This window comes from Lepidochelys kempii, chromosome 19 (assembly GCF_965140285.1).
Source record: "Lepidochelys kempii isolate rLepKem1 chromosome 19, rLepKem1.hap1, whole genome shotgun sequence".
Lineage (NCBI taxonomy): Eukaryota > Metazoa > Chordata > Testudines > Cheloniidae > Lepidochelys > Lepidochelys kempii.
The window spans coordinates 12,698,771-12,716,788 of record NC_136398.1 but is presented as its reverse complement, the minus strand read 5'-3'; the positions used below and the strand labels follow the sequence as shown (position 1 = coordinate 12,716,788).

The following is an 18,018-nucleotide window of genomic DNA, read 5'->3' as shown; positions in this document are numbered from 1 at the left end:
ATAGCCACATATCCCGTGCTTTGTTGAGGGCCCTAAGATTTGACTGTCACCAGAATCTTTGTTCTTTGTAACTACAGATGTGGAGCTCAGGAAAACAGTAGTTACAAAAGAAATCTGGGCCAAAAGAAATCTGATGAGGTTCAATAAGGATAAGTGCAGGGTCCTGCACTTAGGACGGAAGAACCCAATGTACCGCTACAGACTAGGGACCGAATGGCTATGCAGCAGTTCTGCGGAAAAGGACCTAGGGGTGACAGTGGACGAGAAGCTGGATATGAGTCAGCAGTGTGCCCTTGTTGCCAAGAAGGCCAATGGCATTTTGGGATGTATAAGTAGGGGCATAGCGAGCAGATCGAGGGACGTGATCGTTCCCCTCTATTTGACATTGGTGAGGCCTCATCTGTAGTACTGTGTCCAGTTTTGGGCCCCACACTACAAGAAGGATGTGGATAAATTGGAGAGAGTCCAGCGAAGGGCAACAAAAATTATTAGGGGTCTGGAACACATGACTTATGAGGAGAGGCTGAGGGAGCTGGGATTGTTTAGCCTGCAGAAGAGAAGAATGAGGGGGGATTTGATAGCTGCTTTCAACTACCTGAAAGGGGGTTCCAAAGAGGATGGCTCTAGACTGTTCTCAATGGTAGCAGATGACAGAACGAGGAGTAATGGTCTCAAGTTGCAGTGGGGGAGGTTTAGATTGGATATTAGGAAAAACTTTTTCACTAAGAGCGTGGTGAAACACTGGAATGCGTTACCTAGGGAGGTGGTAGAATCTCCTTCCTTAGAGGTTTTTAAGGTCAGGCTTGACAAAGCCCTGGCTGGGATGATTTAACTGGGAATTGGTCCTGCTTTGAGCAGGAGGTTGGACTAGATGACCTTCTGGGGTCCTTTCCAACCCTGATATTCTATGATTCTACATTGACCAGGTCAGAGGGAGGATTGTGTGACATACAGCATGGAAAGTTGCCACTCCAAAGGAAATTTTTATGAAAAGTTGAACAAGTTAAAACAGCCAGGGAAGAGGCTAAAATGAAAGCTGAGTCCTAACCTTAACTCTCTCCCGCACTGCTGGTGTGGTCTGTACTTGTTTGGCTTCCCTTTTAGATACATTTTGATGGTTGGGACCACAGCTATGATTTCTGGGTCGATGCAGATAGCTTTGACATTCACCCTGTGGGCTGGTGTGCAAAAACCGGACACACCCTGCAGCACCCGTTAGGTGAGGCGGATGATGTCATGCCATTACGTTACATTTTTCTTCTCTTGCCTAATCTTCAAGTGCAAAAAATATATTGTTTAACTATTTTCATTACTAGGTGCTGCTGATATGATGGAAGTAGCAGGGCAGGGGTGTCCTACCCCCGGCTGCCAGGGTATTGGTCATGTCAGGGGACCCCGATATGGAACACATTATACGTACGTGCACCTGGGCTGTAAGGGATAATTTTGAAAGCTTGACACAAGCATTTTAGCTGCCTGACTCCATGGGAACAGTACAACTATATCCCCTTGCACTGCATGGGTCTTGTTATTCTGTAGATAATGTCATATCTTTGGTTGCAGCTCCCTCTTGTGTCTAAATGGACTGCTTGACTATCAGTTCAGCTTGCACTATTGGTATCAGAAACTAGATTGTATTTCAGTGGGATGAGGATTTCTACCACCTACTGCCATTAATGTTGTTCCTTTTTATAAAATAACATCCCTGAAAGCAACACACAAGATTTAAGGGAGAGGGAGCATGGTGTAGTTGTTAGTGTTTTGCTCTGCTACTGACTTCCAGGGGAGCTTGGAGGAATCAAACTCTCTGTTGTCTTAATTTTCTCCCTCTGTAAAATGGAATCATACTTGCCTACCTCACGTAAGGGTTACTTACTGTCTATAATAATAATACCTAGCTTTTATGCGGTGTAAAGTGATCAAAATTCTCAGATAGAATAGAGGTGCAAAAATTTCTGCACAGGCCAGGAGGTTAATGGAGAATAGCTATTGGTAAGGAGTCAGTGTTGTCTAGCAGATAGAGCCCAGCACTGGGAATCATGTGATCATGGTTTCTGATCTTGGCTCTGTCACTGGCACTCTATAGCTTAGTTTCTCTATCTCTAAAATTGGTCTAAGAATACCTAGATCCCAGAGAAGTTTTGAGCCTTAATTTATTAATATTTGTAAAACTGTTCCCAACAGAGCAGTGGAGTGGGCATACCATAGTGAAGAGGGACTGCCATTGGAGGGCTTACCCTGTACTTTCACTCATCATTTTTCTTGTTAGGAAATTCACTCTTTTGTACTTTAGACATTGCAGTTTCACTTTGCTTGTCAGATCAGCTCACCTTGATGCTCCCTTTGTCTCCTCCTCCCACAAGATATCCGGTGCCTGGGTTTGTGCTGCTCTGTGCCTGAAACACCCTCTCTTGACCCTGTGCACCATGCAGCTTTACTCTCCTCTTTCAAATCCTTCCTCAAAACTCTCCTTTAGTCTAGTTGTTCATCACTGACCTCTGCTTTGGGCCAGATTCTGCTCTCATTTATATTGGTGTCAGCCCATTGAAGTCACCTGTGCAACTCAGAGCAGAACCTCCTTGACACGTCCTCCTCTGATCTGCCTTTCCTCTTCTATGCCCCCTAGCACACCCATACTGCCAGTTGTACATGTCTGGCATGCAGCTGCTAAACAGACTGTCTGCTCCTCAGGGGTCTTCTGCCCACATGCTTTCCCTTGCTCTGTCCCCCAAATTGCTGCGCTCTTCTGGGCTTGTTGGTGCATGCATCCCTGATTTGGGCAGGGTGGGCATGGAAGGGCTAGATGAGGTTGTCTTTGTTTTCAACACAGGTTAGTTGGCTGCCCGTATTCCGAAGTAAACCTGAACAGAGAAAGCTCATTACAGGATCGCCTCAGTGGGGAGAGGCCTTCACCCAGCAACAGTGTCCAGAAACCCAAGAGACCAGAGACTCCTGCTCCATTCATAGACCCACAGGAGGACTCTCCACAGTCCAGGTGAGGCTGGCTTTATTGTTGTTGACCAGAGCTCTGCTGATACCCAGTGTCTGCATTATCTCACAAGACTGAAAGATGGGAGTTAACAGGATAGCAGTTAAAGCACTGGATTCATCTCTCCTCTTTATACCTGGGACAAAGAGCGGGAGCCACCAGACAGTGGTAGTTTTTCACCCCAGATGGGGCTTGAACCCACAATCTCTGACTTAGAAATTCATTGCCTTATACATTCTGCCATTGGTGGAAGGCAGATGTATCAGCCCTAGAACATTAAAGGCCCTTTTCTCCATGAGCTGAAATGAAGTTACCTCAGGTCAATTAGGGACACCTGAGTCCGATTAAGGGCTGCCTATGACCTTTAAAAAAACCCTTTTCTGGTAAGAGAGTAAGGAGAGATGGGAGACAAGCTGCAACAATGAGAAAAGGCTTCTCCTGGAGGGAAGGCTGCTCTCCTCCCTACAGAGGAAGCAAGCCCCCTAATGACTGTTTGGGGAAGGGCTGGCAACCAGAGGCCAACATAACAAAGCAACACTCCCAAGAGGAGGCAGGGAGAGAGATTCCCTTTTTGTGTTATGAATTTGTTTCTTTTTGTTTGGCTGAAAAGCACTCCTGGGACCTACCCTGAGGCTCACCTTGTAAATACTGAAGAGTAAATACCGGAATGAGGAGTAAAAGCTGTCTGGGGCGAGACCATAGGCGCCGACCTTCCCCTTTTTCACGTGGGTGCTCAATCCCTGCTCTGCCCCTGGCCCTGGCCCTGCTCCACCTTTCCCCACCCCGTCCCTGCCCCCATTCTAACCCCTTCCCCAAAGTCCCTGCCCCAATTTCCCCCCTTCCCTGCCAATATTCCAACTCCTTCCCCAAATCCCCGCCCTGGCCCCGCCACTTCCCCACCTCCTTCCCTGAGCATGCCACGTTCCCGCTCCTCCCCCCACTCCCAGAGTATGCTAACGTTGCCAAACAGCTGTTTGGCGGGGCCAGGTGGGAAGCGCTGGGAGGTAGGTGGAGGAGCAGGGATGCGGCGTGCTCGGAGGAGGAGGAGGTGGGGTGGGGAGGGGAGCTTGGCTGCTGGTGGGTGCAGAGCACCCACTAATTTTTCCCCTTGGGTGCTCCAGCCCCGGAGCACCCATGGAGTTGGCGCCTATGAGCGGGACTGATTTACTCCAGGCCTCCACCACCAGAGCGGGGAATGCTGAGTTCTGTGAGGTGAAGCAGGTGTCTTGTCACAGTACCACTAACGCTTGTCTTGCACAATCCCAATATGGGACACTGTACTTATACACTGTTTACATGCTCTAAATAGGTTTTTTTCCTCCTTTATCCTGTTGCCCTGGTCAAATTCCAGTAAGGAAATTACAGTCTATTCTGTTGCCATAAATATTTTCCTTGCCCTTTCAACTGGATATAGGCTTTTTCTTTACTTCTTGTCCTGAAACTCTCAAGCAGGGTTGCTGTGTGCTGTTAAACCACTGCAGCATTCCACCCTGGAGGTGACTGCATTTCAGGTGCAGGAGAAATGACTTCATAGGATCATGAAGTGCTTTGGGAGCCTTTATGATGGTGCTCTATGAATGCAGTTGCTGTGGGAGTTGAGTATCATTCAGGAAAATCTGTGTATCAACCCTGTGGCTGCAAGAGTCAACCGAAACATATTACCGGTTAGACTGGGAACTAAGGGGTTAATTGCCTAGGCCATGTCTACACTACACAGTAAAGTCAACCTATGTTAGGTCGACTTACAGCTACTGCACTTACAGCCACGTACAGCTGACTTAGGGTATGTCTACACTATGAAATTACGTCAAATTTATAGAAGTCGGTTTTTTAGAAATCGGTTTTATATATTCGAGTGTGTGTGTCCCCACACAAAATGCTCTAAGTGCATTAAGTGCATTAACTCGGTGGAGTGCTTCCACAGTACCGAGGCTAGAGTCGACTTCCGGAGCGTTGCACTGTGGGTAGCTATCCCACAGTTCCTGCAGTCTCCGCTGCCCATTGGAATTCTGGGTTGAGATCCCAATGCCTGATGGGGCTAAAACATTGTCACAGGTGGTTCTGGGTACATATCGTCAGGCCCCCGTTCCCTCCCTCCCTCACTCCGTGAAAGCAAGGGCAGACAATCGTTTCACGCCTTTTTTTCTGAGTTACCTGTGCAGACGCCATACCACGGCAAGCATGGAGCCCGCTCAGGTAACCGTCACCGTATGTCTCCTGGGTGCTGGCAGACGTGGTACTGCATTGCTACACAGCAGCATCAACCCATTGCCTTGTGGCAGCAGACGGTACAGTACGACTGGTAGCCATCATCGTCATGTCCGAGGTGCTCCTGGCCAGACATGGGCGCAGGGACTAAATTTGGAGTGACTTGACCAGGTCATTCTCTTTAGTCCTGCAGTCAGTCCTATTGAACCATCTTATGGTGAGCAGGCAGGCGATACGGATTGCTAGCAGTCCTACTGTACCATCTTCTGCCAGGAAGGCAAGAGATGAGGATGGCTAGCAGTCCTACTGCACCGTCTTCTGCCGAGCAGCCATGAGATGTGGATGGCATGCAGTCCTTCTGCACCGTCTGCTGCCAGCCAAAGATGTAAAAGATAGATGGAGTGGATCAAAACAAGAAATAGACCAGATTTGTTTTGTACTCATTTGCTTCCCCCCTCCCCTGTCTAGGGGACTCATTCCTCTAGGTCACACTGCAGTCACTCACAGAGAAGGTGCAGCGAGGTAAATCTAGCCATGTATCAATCAGAGGCCAGACCAACCTGCTTGTTCCAATAAGAACAATTACTTAGGTGCACCATTTCTTATTGGAACCCTCCGTGAAGTCCTGCCTGAAATACTCATTGATGTAAAGCCACCCCCTTTGTTGATTTTAATTCCCTGTAAGCCAACCCTGTAAGCCATGTCGTCAGTCGCCCCTCCCTCCATCAGAGCAATGGCAGACAATTGTTCCGCGCCTTTTTTCTGTGCGGACGCCATCCCAAGGCAAGCATGGAGGCCGCTCAGCTCACTTTGGCAATTAGGAGCACATTAAACACCACATGCATTATCCAGCAGTATATGCAGCACCAGAACCTGGCAGAGCGATACCGGGTGAGGAGGCGACGTCAGCACGGTCACGTGAGTGATCAGGAAATGGACACAGATTTCTCTGAAAGCATGGGCCCTGCCAATGCATGCATCATGGTGCTAATGGGACAGGTTCATGCTGTGGAACACTGATTCTGGGCTCGGGAAACAAGCACAGACTGGTGGGACCGCATAGTGTTGCAGGTCTGGGACAATTCCCAGTGGCTGCGAAACTTTCACATGCGTAAGGGCACTTCCATGGAACTTTGTGACTTGCTTTTCCCTGCCCTGAAGTGCATGAATACCAAGATGAGAGCAGCCCTCACAGTTGAGAAGCGAGTGGCGATAGCCCTGTGGAAACTTGCAACGCCAGACAGCTACCGGTCAGTTGGGAATTAATTTGGAGTGGGCAAATCTACTGTTGGGGCTGCTGTGATGCAAGTAGCCCACGCAATTAAAGATCTGCTGATATCAAGGGTAGTGACCCTGGGAAATGTGCAGGTTATAGTGGATGGCTTTGCTGCAATGGGATTCCCTAACTGTGGTGGGGCCATAGATGGAACCCATATCCCTATCTTGGCACCAGAGCACCAAGCCGGCGAGTACATAAACCGCAAGGGGTACTTTTCGATAGTGCTGCAAGCTCTGGTGGATCACAAGGGACGTTTCACCAACATCAACGTGGGATGGCCGGGAAAGGTACATGACGTTCGCATCTTCAGGAACTCTGGTCTGTTTCAAAAGCTGCAGGAAGGGACTTTATTCCCAGACCAGAAAATAACTGTTGGGGATGTTGAAATGCCTATATGTATCCTTGGGGACCCAGCCTACCCCTTAATGCCATGGCTCATGAAGCCGTACACAGGCAGCCTTGACAGTAGTCAGGAGCTGTTCAACTACAGGCTGAGCAAGTGCAGAATGGTGGTAGAATGTGCATTTGGACGTTTAAAGGCGCGCTGGCGCAGTTTACTGACTCACTTAGACCTCAGCGAAACCAATATTCCCATTGTTATTACTGCTTGCTGTGTGCTCCACAATATCTGTGAGAGTAAGGGGGAGACGTTTATGGCGGGGTGGGAGGTTGAGGCAAATCACCTGGCTGCTGGTTATGCGCAGGAACCCCAAATTCGACCCAGCAAGGCCGATTTAAGCGCTAATCCACTTGTCAGGGGTGGAGTAAGGAAATCGATTTTAAGAGCCCTTTAAGTCAAAATAAAGGGCTTCATTGTGTGGATGGGTGCATGTTTACATTGATTTAACGCTGCTAAATTCAACCTAAAGTCCTAGTGTAGACCAGGGCTTACTGTTGTTTTTCCTGTCCACACAGCCCTCCTTCTGTCAGTGATGTGCATCCTCACCAAGAGCACTTACACTGACTTGAAATAGATAGTGTGGGGGGCTGAGAGCCCATTCCACCCCACTCAGTTTCAGTGATGCAAGTACCACAGTGACTGTACAGACACTATGTCACCCGAACTGTGTCAACCTAAGCCTCATGCCTCTCATCAAGGTGGATTTACTGGATCGGCTTAACGAGCGAGTTACAGCGGCAGGAGGAACATTGTAGTGTGTACACTTACATAGTTAGGTCAACTTAAGCTGTCATACATCAATTTCACTTTGTAGTGTAGACATGCCCCTAGATTCTTGTAGAGCCAGAAGTGCAGATCTCAGCAGTTTGCTTCAGTTGTGCTATTTAGTGTGTGTGTGTGGTGGGAGGGGGTCTTTTTGATTAAATGTTAACATTCTGTCTGCTTTGCGTGGATGTCAAAAATCCCTGGACATGTTTAGTAGGAAGAGGGTTTGCCTCCATTGCAATGTATTTGGCCAAATGTCTCTTTCTCTCCCAGCACTGTTCTGTGTCCCCAGCTGCCAGCCTCATTCCCAAGCTGGCTGTGTTTCAGTGGTGCTGTACGTAGAAAGATTGTACAGAGCTGTGGGACCCTTGTGGGAAAACAGGCAGTACAGAAATGTAATATACTGTTGTTTTAAACAATTCATTTCCTGCTCGTGGGAGGTTTGAGTTTCCTAGTGCAAATCTTACAGTACCCCACTGCTTCTCCCTTGTCTTGCACATCTGTTGCAACTCAGTTTATGCACCAAACTTAGCCGTGAAAACTCATTTAAATATTATCCAAAGGTATCAAGGTTTAAAGCTCTTGATGCACCAGAACTAATGCTTCCATGGTCCCTTACTGCTGCTGAGATCAGAGCCTGGGCTAGCGAGGGATGATTTGTCTCACATCATCTCTCTGCGTCAGTGCTAAGAAAAGTGCTGTGTATCACTAACCAGTGGGTGGGAGTGGAAAGTTTGAACCATGAGCTGGTGCTTAGAAGTTATTGTCGCGTACAAGTCAAACAATATCCAGCATTCCTGGAGGAGTGGAATGTATGAGTTAATTAGCTTAAATTATTGTCTCTCTAGAAAATCTTCCATGCAAGATAGTGAAAGATCGGGTCAAAGCAGCGTCCATAGTCTGTCAGAGCAGTCTGAAAACAGTCAAGAGAAGGATTTGATGGAAGAGGAATCATCTGCAGATACCATCGCCAAACCAAAAAAGTAAGTGAGACTTTGCAGCATGTTTCAGTGCGCTAGTGGGTAAGTTTCCCACAACAGCAGCTATACCTGAAATGGGAAAGGGAAGCAGTGGCTCTGTGGAGCAGCCAGTTTGTCCAGAGGTTTGCAGTTGTATAATGAGATAATGAGGTCCAATTTAAATTTCCCCACATTTGGGAGAGGATTTCTTTCCTTTGTCTGCCATGGACCCAAATCTGCATCTCCTCCTGTGAATGTAGCAGCATGGCACTTACCCATGAGAGATGTCTGGTGATGGGTGGAGGGAGAAATAGGGGATGTGAGTGCCAGTTCTAAGGAGGAAAGCTCTTGGTTCTTGTAAAAAATCCCATTAACACTCATTGCAGAAAAACAATTTGTCTCTATTGTTTGTTTTGTTACCTTTACATAACTGATTTATGCTTTCAGGGTTGGGTGCTCGCATGCCTATAGAAAGCTCCAGCTAGTGAAACAGGAATACGAAGGGAAAGGTTGGTTGATTTTGTGTGTGTGTTTTAGGTAAAGAAACCATCAAACCATTTGGTACTTCACAGCTTTTGAATCTGTAGTACTTCACTCTGGTGAATGCTGCATTTTAGCTGCAGGCAATTATCTCAAGTGTGTGCTACAGTCCTAGTCATCCCCTCCCCACACAAATGTATTAAAGCAAATGTTAAGGGCTCTTGGAGGTATCAGATTTAATGCGCTAGAGTTACGCCCTTCTTCACAGCTACTGCCCAGGAAGCAGGAAGGCAAGTTAGCCTGACCTCTGACACTGTCCCATTGATGGACCCTCATTCCTTTTATGGAGAAACTCGTTTCTAAGGGGGAGCGGGGGTTCATTCCCCATTCACTCCTTGACCTGTCTGCTGAGATGGCTTTTTGGTAAACATGTGTCCACTGGAAGCTGGACTAAGAGTCACTGTCTGCTTTCCCATGGATCCCATCAGACAATCATCACATGGTAGCAGTTTTGAATCACTCCTCATGATTTTTTTTTTTTTTAAGGCTTTTAAAATTGTTCTAGTTTTCAGAAAATAAGAGAGGCCACAGCAGAGCAAGGGAGAGAATATGGAATTTTTCCTCGGGCAAGTGGTGGGTCACTTTTTAAAGAAAAAGTTCTTACTGGTTGTACTTCCGCAAACTGCATGTTTAACTTACAGATCTAATATAAAAAATGAGTTCAGATAACCACACAGACCTGGCTTTTAGCTGGATTTAACATTGTAATAAGGTCCCAGTAAACAATAGCTAAACAGGCACAAGCTGGGGCAGATGCCTTACTTTTTCTTCTCTTTACTTGGTGGTCAGTCGTATGTACCCCTGCCAGCCAGAAGCAGCTCTGGCCTTCTAGAGAATATCCATCTGCTCCAGCTAGGCTCAGCTTAGACAGAATCATAGACAACAGAGATGGAAAGCGCTATTAAGTTATTTACTGTCATGCATTAACCTACCAGTGCCTGATAGTATCTTAGTCAGGGCTTTGTCCTGTCTGACTTTAAAACAGTGCGGCTGCCACAATCACTAAGCAAACTGAACCTGCAGCCCCTCCTGGTCTTGTGTAGTGCATCTTTTCTTGGGCCTCCAACCATCACTTGGCTGCAGGTGGAATCATACAATTCTCTCACTCTCAGAGCAGGCCCTGGATTGCAATGCCCTGTGTATTAATGATTATCTCATTATGTCTTAAGCTCAAACCCTGCCATTCTGTTCCCTCAGGGAGCAATAACACTGGTTAATGCAGTGATCACACAGCCTCTTTAAAGCAAAGTACTGTTTATTTAGAACAAAAGCTTTTCAGACTGTATGCATGTCTGACTGACACCTTATCTAACCATTTTCCTCATGGCATGGGAGGACCAACTCCCCTTGGGGCTCTTCCACAGAGCCTCTCTCTCTCTCCCCCTCTCTCTCTGTCAGCTTGTCTCCCTGTCTGAGCTCCCTCCCTCTTCTCCTACTGAAAAGGTTCTTTTTTTTAAACTGTTTAGTGTTCTTTTGATCTCCACCCTCCTAGCTTTGGCCAAAATGAGGCGTGCTGTGTGTTAGAGACAGGTTATGAGGTCCTTGAAGCTGATAGCTTGCCCATTGTCTTCCAAGTCTGTGCTTGAGGCTGCTTATCAAGATCTGTGTTGTGGCTTTCTTTTTGCTCTTTCTGCAGCCCGCTATTAAGGGTTGTGTCCAGCGGCAGGAGAGAGCTCTCCTGCTGGCATATTTAAACCACCCCCAATATGTCAGCAGGAGAGCCTCTCCCACCGACATAGTGCTGTCCTCACCAGCACTTTTGCCAGTGAAACTTATGTCAGTTGGGTGTGTGTGTTGTTTCACACACCTGACCAACAAAAGTTTACCAACAGAAGTGGTAGTTTTCAGAGTAACAGCCGTGTTAGTCTGTCTTTGCAAAAAGAAAAGGAGGACTTGTGGCACCTTAGAGACTAACCAATTTATTTGAGCATGAGCTTTCATGAGCTACAGCTCACTTCATTGGATGCATACCGTGGAAACTGCAGTAGAAGTAGAAGTAGAAGTGGTAGTGTAGACAAAGCCTTAGTCAGATCAGTACATTCACACAGGACAGTCTGATCACGTCAGTTATATCTCATTGACTAAGTCACTTACAATGTTCATTCCATTATTATGTATCAGTATTCATAGATTAACAGCTTCTCATCCGGCAGACTCGCTTCTGCCACTTCCTTTTTATATGTGAAATAACGTCCCTACACCACAGTTAGGAATTTTTCCCACAGTGTTCACTTAAAACACAGAAATCTTAATTCTGATTATTCCTAGTTATTACCCCCATCCCTCAGTGGTATTTATAACACCTCACATACACATGCAGACTTTTTAGCAGACACACACACACACATTTACCTTAACCTCCCCTGCTCCAAAGATAAAGGAAAGGTATTGTATGAAGGATTAACACTGGGGCAAAACCACCCCAGTGTTAAGGAGAGAATAGACAAGGGAACCAAACATGCCACATGAAATAACAATGATGGAACAACACTGTAAGAAATAGTGACCAAACAGGAAAATGATGTCAGTAAAATAAAGTATTGTGAATAAATCCGAGGAATTTCCATACCCTCCCTTGTAAATCTTTTACAAGCACTTGAGTGCTTGAGGGTTTTAAACTCTGAATAAGTAATTTTCTGCTTTTTAAAATATATATATATAGCTTGACATATGACATGTATCTTACAGTCATGGAAGTTAGAGATGGTGGGGGCAGAAGGGCTAAACCTACTGGTGCTCCCCCTGGTGGATTTCTCCCTAAATCTAGCCTCTGCTTTGCCCTGTCTAGTTTTAAAATAATCCAAAATATAGTGCTTTCACTATGTCTCTTTTTGGAAGTTATCCCACAGTCCCTTGAGGGAAGGGTAGTTGTGACTATTTATAGTTCTCCCCTCCACACCCCAAAAAGGACATAACCAGCTCCTGTTTTATATTTTGGGATGGTTGCTTCCTGTAGAATATTCTATCTTGTGGGGTATTTTTTTTTCTTTCAGTATTTTCTCATATATGCAGAGAGATTCTCATCACTGCCTGACCTGACTTTGTTTTTGTCTCTTTCCCCTTTTGATTTCTGTGTCTAATAATGAAGAGTGCATTGACTCTCTGCTGGACTAAAGTCTACTTCTTGTGCTGCTTTCCCATGGTCTGATGAGGATACTGCAGGTCTTTGAAACTTGCCTTTTCTTCTTTGCAACTTTGTTTTTTTTCCATTGGAGCTTTTCTTCTGGTGCTCCATCTTTTAGTGATTTTATTTTCTTTCTCCTGACCCCCCCAGTGGATTTCATAGAATTGCGGAAATGTAGGACTGAAAGGGTCCTCAAGAGGTCATCTAGTCCAGTGATTCAGGGTCTGGGGCCCCCTGTGGAGCCCCGAGTAGGTTTCAGGGGGTCCTCCAAGCAGGGCTGTCATTAGACTTGCTGGAGCCCAGGACAGAAAGTCGAAGCTGCACTGTGCGGTGCTGAAGCCTGGGCCCTGAGCCCCGCCACCTAGGGCTGAAGCTGAAGCCTGAGCAACACAGCTTTGTGGGGCTCCCTGTGGCCCTGCTTGCTACCCCCTATTGCCAGCCCTGGCTTTTAGATGCCGAAAAACAGTGGTTGTGGCACAGGTGGGCTGTGGAATTTTTATAGCATGTTGTGGAGGGCTGGGGGGGGGGGAAGGTTGAGAACCACTGATCTACTCCATCCCCCCACAGTGAGGCCAGATTAAATATATTAGACCAGTGTTTCCCAAACTTGGGACGCCCTTGTTCAGGGAAAGCCCCTGGTGGGCCGGGCCGGTTTGTTTACCTGCCGCGTCCACAGGTTCGGCTGATCGAGACTCCCACTGGCCGCGGTTTGCCGCTGCAGGCCAATGGAGGCTGCGGGAAGCGGCACAGGCCAAGGGACGTACCGGCCGCCACTTCCCGCAGCCCCCTTTGGCTGGGCATAGCAAACCGCAGCCAGTGGGAGCTGCGATCGACTGAACCTGTGGACGCAGCAGGTAAACAAACCGCCCCGGGCCTGCCAGGGGCTTTCCCTGCACAAGCGGCATCCCAACTTTGGGGAACACTGTCCTACAGTAACCCTAGATGGTGTTTGTCTAACCTGTTCTTATAATCCTCCAAGGAGGGGGGATTCCTCAAACTCCCTGGGTAACCTGCAGCTACAGCCCTGCTCTGAGATGTACTTGAGCCGCTAGCCTGTGCTGCTGCTGGTTAGGGTGACCAGAAGTCCCGATTTTGGGGGCTTTTTCTTCTATAGGCTTCTACTACCTCCCTCACCCCTGTTCCGATTTTTCACACTTGCTGTCTGGTCACCCTACTGCTGGTGCTGCCCAACCTCATTGCTATTGTTATTGGAGCTAGCTAGATCAAAGCTCGCTTGGGTATGCCTCCCTCTGGCTGCAGTGTAGACATACCCTCAGTCTGTTTTCTACAGGAACATCACCAACCACCACCACAATGAGCACCAATTGGTAATCTCAGTAGAAAGTCCAATACTGTAACTAAATGGCCCATGGACTCTGCAGTTCCTTCTCACCCCTATGGGTGGCCCTCCAGAATAAGGGTGAGGCACATTGCCAGGCAACGTGGGGCAAGCTGCACCTCTTCTGTGGATAAAGTCTGCAGGACTTTAATCAAAGAGCCGTCCCAGCACTTTTCAGCGGCCCTGGAGGGATGACAAGGGAGGAAGCTGTATCTTTGCTATAAGCTTTTATTTTTTTGCCAGTAAACTAGCAAAGCATAATTCTTTGTTGCCACATGGTGGCACCATTAACCTTGACCATAATCTTACATGAAGTATTCCAAGGTTTAGAAATGCTTCCCTTTTGTATTGGTGGGGGGAGGAGAGGGGACAATAAACATTAACCATTATAACCCAGAGGAACATGTTCTGTGTTGTTCCATCCTTTGCGTCAGTTCCCATTGTATTACCAGACAAATCCCTTTAGGACCATGACTCTGCACTTATCAAGTGAGCTCATTTGGTTGGGGGGGAGGTGGGGGAGTGATTTTTTTTTTTTTTTTTAAGCCTCACTCTCGTTTGACAAATGGAGAGAAATATTGGTGTCTGGAGCATTACTGGCTTTAGAGTCTCTTGTGGGGGAGGGAGTTGGTCCAGGCCATCATCTGGCATGCGTCTCACTGTTAGCAAGCCGGTTACGGGCTGTGAACTGGAATTGTGCCATTTATTTCCAGCCAAAGATGCTGTTACCAGAACTCCTCCACCTTGTCAATAAAACGCTGCAAACATCATCTGTGTTAGCAGCAGGACGTCATTTTGCCTAGAAACAGCTAACGATCACGTCGCCAGCCTGGCAGCCTTGCTTTTGGTTTTTTCCTTCCCCTCTGTGGGGGCATGCTCAGAGTGCAGTGTGCCATAGAATAGCAGTCTGCGCTCCTGCCCCACCTTTCTCCCCTTTCGAAGTATTACCACCCACCCACACACACACTTTTTTTTTTTTTTTTTTTTTTTTTGGTATTGCTTCAAATTGAGGACTGACTACTGACTCTGACTCCTGTTGTTTCTGTTTCCAGACACAGAATTTGCTCTGCAGCAGGCCCTTCATCAGTCTGTCTTCATGCCCTCCCTGTCCTCCAGCCCGACCCACCGCCTCCATCTATGCTGGGAGCAGCACTGCAGGCTGCTGCCGGAGGTTTCGGGCCTCACTGCCAGGAGCGTGGCCAAATGGACCGTGGAAGAGGTGAGTGCTGTGCATCTGCCTTTTCTGCTTGTTCTGCTTGATGGAATCTCAGGTCATTCCTTTTTTCTCTAGTGCTGATAGGAAGACATCTTTTTTCCTCCCCTATATAGGCAGTGGTTTTTCTGTTTACTTTGCAGTGATGGCTCATGCAGGGAAATAACTGGCTCAGCCAAAAGTTTTTACTTTGAGTCCCTGAAAAAATTTTGTATTAATCCCCTACTGTCAAACCATGTGGTGTTTCCCTGATTATGGATCTTTTTCCAGCCGCTTATTCCTGACCCTTTTCATTCTCAGGCCTGAAACAAAATGCTGACAGTAGATGCTGGCTTCCTCCGGTCTTTTCCTCCCCTGACTCTGCTGCTGACTCACTTTACATTGCAGATAATCGTAAAATTGTGCTGTGCATGCTTAGATTCCTTCTTCTTTCCTCTCCCTGCCTGTCTCACATGCAGAACCAAACCAGCCACAGTATGACATGATTTCTGAGAGGCAATAGTTGTGCGGTCAGAGAGACATTTTTGCAGTCCTAGCTTATGAGATGCAGTACTTGCAAATAGGATGTGTCCCCTGCAGTTAGGTGGTCTCTGATAGAGTATGTCACTGCTGTGTGCTGAGCAGCTCTCTTTGCTTGGATGCCTGGGGCGTTGGTTAGAATTGCACCACCAGTTCTGAAGTGTCAGAGACTTGACTCCTGGAGCGTGATGGCTGGCCCGCTCATGCAGGAGGAAATCCGTGGCAATGTGGGTTGTGAGGTGAAAAAATCTTGCAAAGAAAAAATAAAGTTTGTGACCTTTTTTGCTTCTTTATGATCCATAGAGAGGCTTCATAGATTTTCAAACAAGTGTTTTTTCCGTCCTGCCTTTTACACTATGAAAATCAGATCTCAACTTGTCTCTTTATGCTGGAGGATTCGTCAGAAGACTGGAGACTAGAGAAATTATGACATCACAAGAGACTGTAACCTAAGCAGTTATGACAGGGTGGGTTACTTAGTCTGATTGTTTAAAACTCTCTTTTGGTTTTGTGAAAACTTGTTTGAATTCAATTCACAACCAACTTTCAAGAGAAAAATCTCTCTGTAGAAGATTCACCATCCCTGTGTCCTGCTTTTCAGAGCTGAGAAAGCTTCTACTTCAGCTTTCCAGTAGATCATCCAGCAAAACCAGGGAGGGCAAGAATTGTTACACCTGATACTGCTAATTTAAATAGAACAAGTGGAATGTTATTTTTCTTTTGGACAAAATGTTGAGGCTTCTTTCATAAAAGAGCAGAGTGGGGTACAAGCCAAAAAATGTGTCCTTGGTGAGGCAGGGGCAGTACAGATGCTGAGCACTGAACATCAGAATACACTAAACTATGCTTGTCTGTGCTACAGTCTTTGCTACATGTTATGACAGTGACCACCAGGGATTTTGAGGAGGAGGTCAATTATAGCAACACCAGAGAATTTCTAAGGGCTATTGTATTCGTTTTGATAGAATATATGGGCCCAAAGAGTTAAAGGTGTTGACATAACCCAATCACTGTCCAATGTTAAATGGTGTTCAGCCTGCTTCTTACTCTGGCAAACACTATAAAATTCATGCCAAAGGTTAGACATTTATTGATTGAACCACACAAAAGGAAAAGAATCAAAACGAGGTAAAGAGCACTGAATGAGAAATTGATTATTTATGCAAAAGAAACTTAATCAAAACCTATCAAAGTCCTTTTTGGAGATAGTGAATATTGGTTAGTTAAACAGTCCTTCTTGGTGAGGAAATAAAGTTAGTTCTGCTGTTTAATTCTGAATTGGGAATGATAGTTGCTTTCCTTCTTTAGACAAAACAGACGGACACAGAAGGGAGAGAAGAGAGAGGATAGTGAAGATGGGGGAAATGCAGCTTTTGTTGACTTTAGGATACAGGGCGCCTGGTCAGTTACAGACAGATACTTTGGGCTAGAAGGTTGGTCATAACAGCTGTTGTTCTGGACCCTGGCTCAGCATGCCAGTCAGGACCAAAGTCTGGTTGGTCTGGTCTGGTCAGGTCCCTCTTCTTCACTGGCCCTTCTCAGGCTGAGCAGAGCTGGATGAGCTGGCTCATCTCACCATGTGGGTTCGGTGCAGTACAGTTCATTTCAGGATCAGGTGAAAAGCTTAGAGGGAGAGCGAGGCGGGCAGAAAGGGAGCACATGAGGGAGGGGAAAATATGTCAGGATGTCACATGTATCAGGTTGGGATCCTCGCTGGTGCAGTAATGATGAACAGGCTTCCCCACTGAAGTATCGAGGTCTAGAGTCCCGGCAACAATCCTTCTGCTGCAACGGCACCGATAGTAAAAAATGTTTTGCTTTTGGTTCCCCCAACCCCCACCCCAAAAAGTCTTTAACAGCTCCAAAAAAATAGTGGGTGGAATAATCCATCCTCTCATTATTTTGTCCACCAATTAGCCTAATTTCTGACACTCAAATTTTGGTTAATTGATTTCCACTCCTCTTAACACAGTCCTTGGAGTGGTGTCAGTGGATCCTTTCTGTTTAAATGAAGGCCGTCTGTCTGCCGCCTTCTCGCAGCTTTGCCTAAACAGTTTTATATAACAGATCATTGTGGCACTTCATAAACATTTACCAACTTTCCACCAGTTAGGCTAACAATTAAAATAGGCCTTCTAGGCCTCAATTGTTACAACAGGGCATATCAGATTTTGTCCTAAATATCAGTAAAAGGATCCAATCTTGCAGAATTCCCATGGAGTCAATGGAGTTCTCCCATGGAGTTCTCCCATGAAGAACCAGGATGTACAAAGGCCTGTGAAGAAGCTAAAGACAGCAGGACTTGCTAGGTTTTACTGGACACTAACTAGAGCTTGTCCTTGAAAGCTGGACTCGTAACATCTTCCTGCCAGGCAGTTGTTGGTCAGTGATTGGTGCCAGGTGCCTCTGAACTCTGAAAATTCTCCTTTAGTCTGAAACTAAAGATCTATTTAATTTACAAAACCCACATTAAAGAAAAATAATTTATTTTAATCTCTAAGGTTTGAGAGCAGCTGAAATGAATGACCAGCAGTAATCTGAGACACCCAAGTAAAGGCTTGCCGTCAATAATACTGACCAGTCAAAAAGAGCTGTCATTTGAATGAGGGCTTATTATTTATTGAAAGCTTCCTGTCATGTTTTCAAAGTGGAGTTAGATGGTAGGGTTGGGAGGGTCGAGTCC

General features: G+C 46.5%; 1 protein-coding gene across 4 annotated transcripts in view; it reads left to right on the top strand.

The window, feature by feature from the left end:
• The window catches only part of LOC140900544 (lethal(3)malignant brain tumor-like protein 4), an 84,319-nt gene that overhangs the window by 51,027 nt on the left and 15,274 nt on the right, over positions 1 to 18,018 (top strand). For 3 of the 4 annotated variants that reach the window (XM_073317979.1, XM_073317981.2, XM_073317980.1), the window contains 6 exons: positions 1,105 to 1,219; positions 1,317 to 1,416; positions 2,831 to 2,995; positions 8,490 to 8,624; positions 9,048 to 9,109; positions 14,656 to 14,822. In XM_073317979.1, the coding sequence (XP_073174080.1) occupies positions 1,105 to 1,219; positions 1,317 to 1,416; positions 2,831 to 2,995; positions 8,490 to 8,624; positions 9,048 to 9,109; positions 14,656 to 14,822 (744 nt within the window). The remainder of the gene's footprint in view (positions 1 to 1,104; positions 1,220 to 1,316; positions 1,417 to 2,830; positions 2,996 to 8,489; positions 8,625 to 9,047; positions 9,110 to 14,655; positions 14,823 to 18,018) is intronic. The other variant, XR_012155660.1, reaches the window with a different exon arrangement.